The following is a 2,109-nucleotide window of genomic DNA, read 5'->3' as shown; positions in this document are numbered from 1 at the left end:
ATATATGAAGGCATAATATCAAACAGAGAAACTCGATAGATTCTTCACATTGGGCGTTAGTGTTACGTGATACCTGCTTAATCCTTCAAAACGTGAGCTACCGCCAAAGACCAGCATATACTTCTTGTTTAGCCTTCATTGATGAGCCTATGACCCAAAAAATTTCAAATTTCTCCTCTCTTTAATCTATATAAACTACAAAATCTTGCGATTCAAAAGCACAAAGAAAACACATCTTTCTCCAGAAAGAAACTTAAAAGGACAAACTTTCAAATCTCTCAATTTCCAACAAAACATGGCCATGAAAGTTGAGGCTGTTTCCGCAGAAAGCATCAAGCCTTCCTCTCCAACTCCATCTCACCACAGGGAGTTCAAGTTCTGCCTCCTTGACCAGCTGGCTCCTCCGTTTTACGTTCCAGCCATCCTGTTCTACTCAGCTCCCGATGACAAGGCAGCGCTGGACTCTGCCTCGGTGACAGGAAACTTGAAAACTTCGCTCTCGCAGGCACTTTCCCTCTTCTACCCTCTAGGTGGAAGGGTGAAAGGCAATGCTGCCATCGATTGCAGCGATGATGGCGCGCTTTATTTGGAGGCGAAAGCTCACTTCGAGTTGTCTGAAGTCCTGTCAAACCCTGACATCAATCAGCTCCAGAAATTCCTTCCATTCTCTCCATACAGAGTCATTCCCAACATTGAGGAACAAGTCATTGTAGGGGTCCAATTTACTTTCTTCAACTGTGGTGGTATCGCGATCGGCATTTGTATCTCTCACAAGATTGCCGATGGTGCATCAGTCTCAGCTTTCCTCGCTGCATGGTCTGAAATTGCCGTAAATGGTATCGACGGCGAAGCCAACCTCAAGACTCCCTTCTTGAAAGCATCTGAGATATTCCCACCAAAGGACATAAACTTCCAAATGCCATCTGGGGTCATCAGCAGAGAGAAGCTTTTGACCAAGATGTTTCGTTTCGATGGCGAGAGCTTGGGCCGTCTCAGGGCCAGGTTTGGCAGTACTGCCCCTACACGCGTTGAGGCCGTGACTGCCCTCATATGGAAATCTGCTGTGGAGGCTGCGAGGAAGAGGCCAGACTGGACCAAGAAGTATCCCCCATCATCAGCAGTGACACGTGGTGAACATCAGAAGCAGGATAAGGCCCCAACCATTGCCTGAGAATGCCTTGGGCAATCTGTGGCAGTCCGTTGTGGCACCACTCATGGAACCAAACAAGGAAGCTGAATTGCAGGACTTTGCAGGAATTATCAGGAAATCAATAAGGGCAATTGACAGTGAATATTTGAGTGCGCTTCGAGGCGAGAATGGATTGGCCAAGGCCTGCGAGAACCTCACGGCAGCACGGAGGCTGGCGGCAGCGTCTGCGGGAGAGATCGAGCTCTACAGGTTCAGCAGCTGGGCGAGGTTCCCGTTCTACGAGGCAGATTTTGGCTGGGGAAGGCCTGCTTGGGTGTGCACCACCAGTGTTCCCATGAAAAATGTGGTCATTTTGATGGGAACTAAATGTGGGGATGGGATCGAAGCATGGATCACCCTGGCCGAGCATGACATGATCGAGTTCGAGCGCAATGATGAGTTGCTGCAGTTCATTGCGCAGAGCCCTTGACTAGACGCACGACACCACAATGAAAGAGATCGTTTGTTGTTTGTTTGCTTGATTCAGGGTCTCATATGTTCGTCCCCTTAGTTAGACGTCGTAAACTGGTTTAATGGTTGGTCTATTATCACACGTGTGATTCAAACCTGACGGGCATTGATTTTGATATCCATTTGCTTTGATTTTGTAATTATATCTAGGGAAAATTTCAAATAAGGACCCAAAGTGCCATTCTTTTCTCAAAAGATGACTTGAAGTGAAGTTTGTCTCAAATAAGAACCCAAAGTGCCTTCATTTTCTCAAAAGAGGACCTGGAGTGGAGTCCGTCTTAAATAAGGACCCAAAGTTATCATTTAGTCTCAAAGAATGACCTCATTTGCCGGCCGGTGAATAGATGCATCTTTGATGCATATTCCGATAGCCTGATCAGGGTATTATTGTCCATTTTTTTTTTTCAGTTGTCTTGTTCTTTATTATTATTATTATTATTATTATTTTA

At 45.9% G+C, this 2,109-nt stretch overlaps 1 protein-coding gene across 1 annotated transcript; it reads left to right on the top strand.

The window, feature by feature from the left end:
* Positions 1–295: 295 nt before the first annotated feature.
* Positions 296–1,171, top strand: LOC104439643 (stemmadenine O-acetyltransferase). The gene has a single exon (XM_010052674.1). The coding sequence runs from the start codon at positions 296–298 to the stop codon at positions 1,169–1,171; it is 876 nt and encodes a 291-aa protein (XP_010050976.1).
* The last annotated feature ends 938 nt before the right edge of the window (positions 1,172–2,109 follow it).

The sequence above is a fragment of the Eucalyptus grandis genome, chromosome 3, assembly GCF_016545825.1.
Source record: "Eucalyptus grandis isolate ANBG69807.140 chromosome 3, ASM1654582v1, whole genome shotgun sequence".
Classification (NCBI taxonomy): Eukaryota; Viridiplantae; Streptophyta; class Magnoliopsida; order Myrtales; family Myrtaceae; genus Eucalyptus; species Eucalyptus grandis.
Note: the sequence above shows the minus strand (reverse complement) of the source record. Positions and strands in the feature narration are given on the sequence as shown.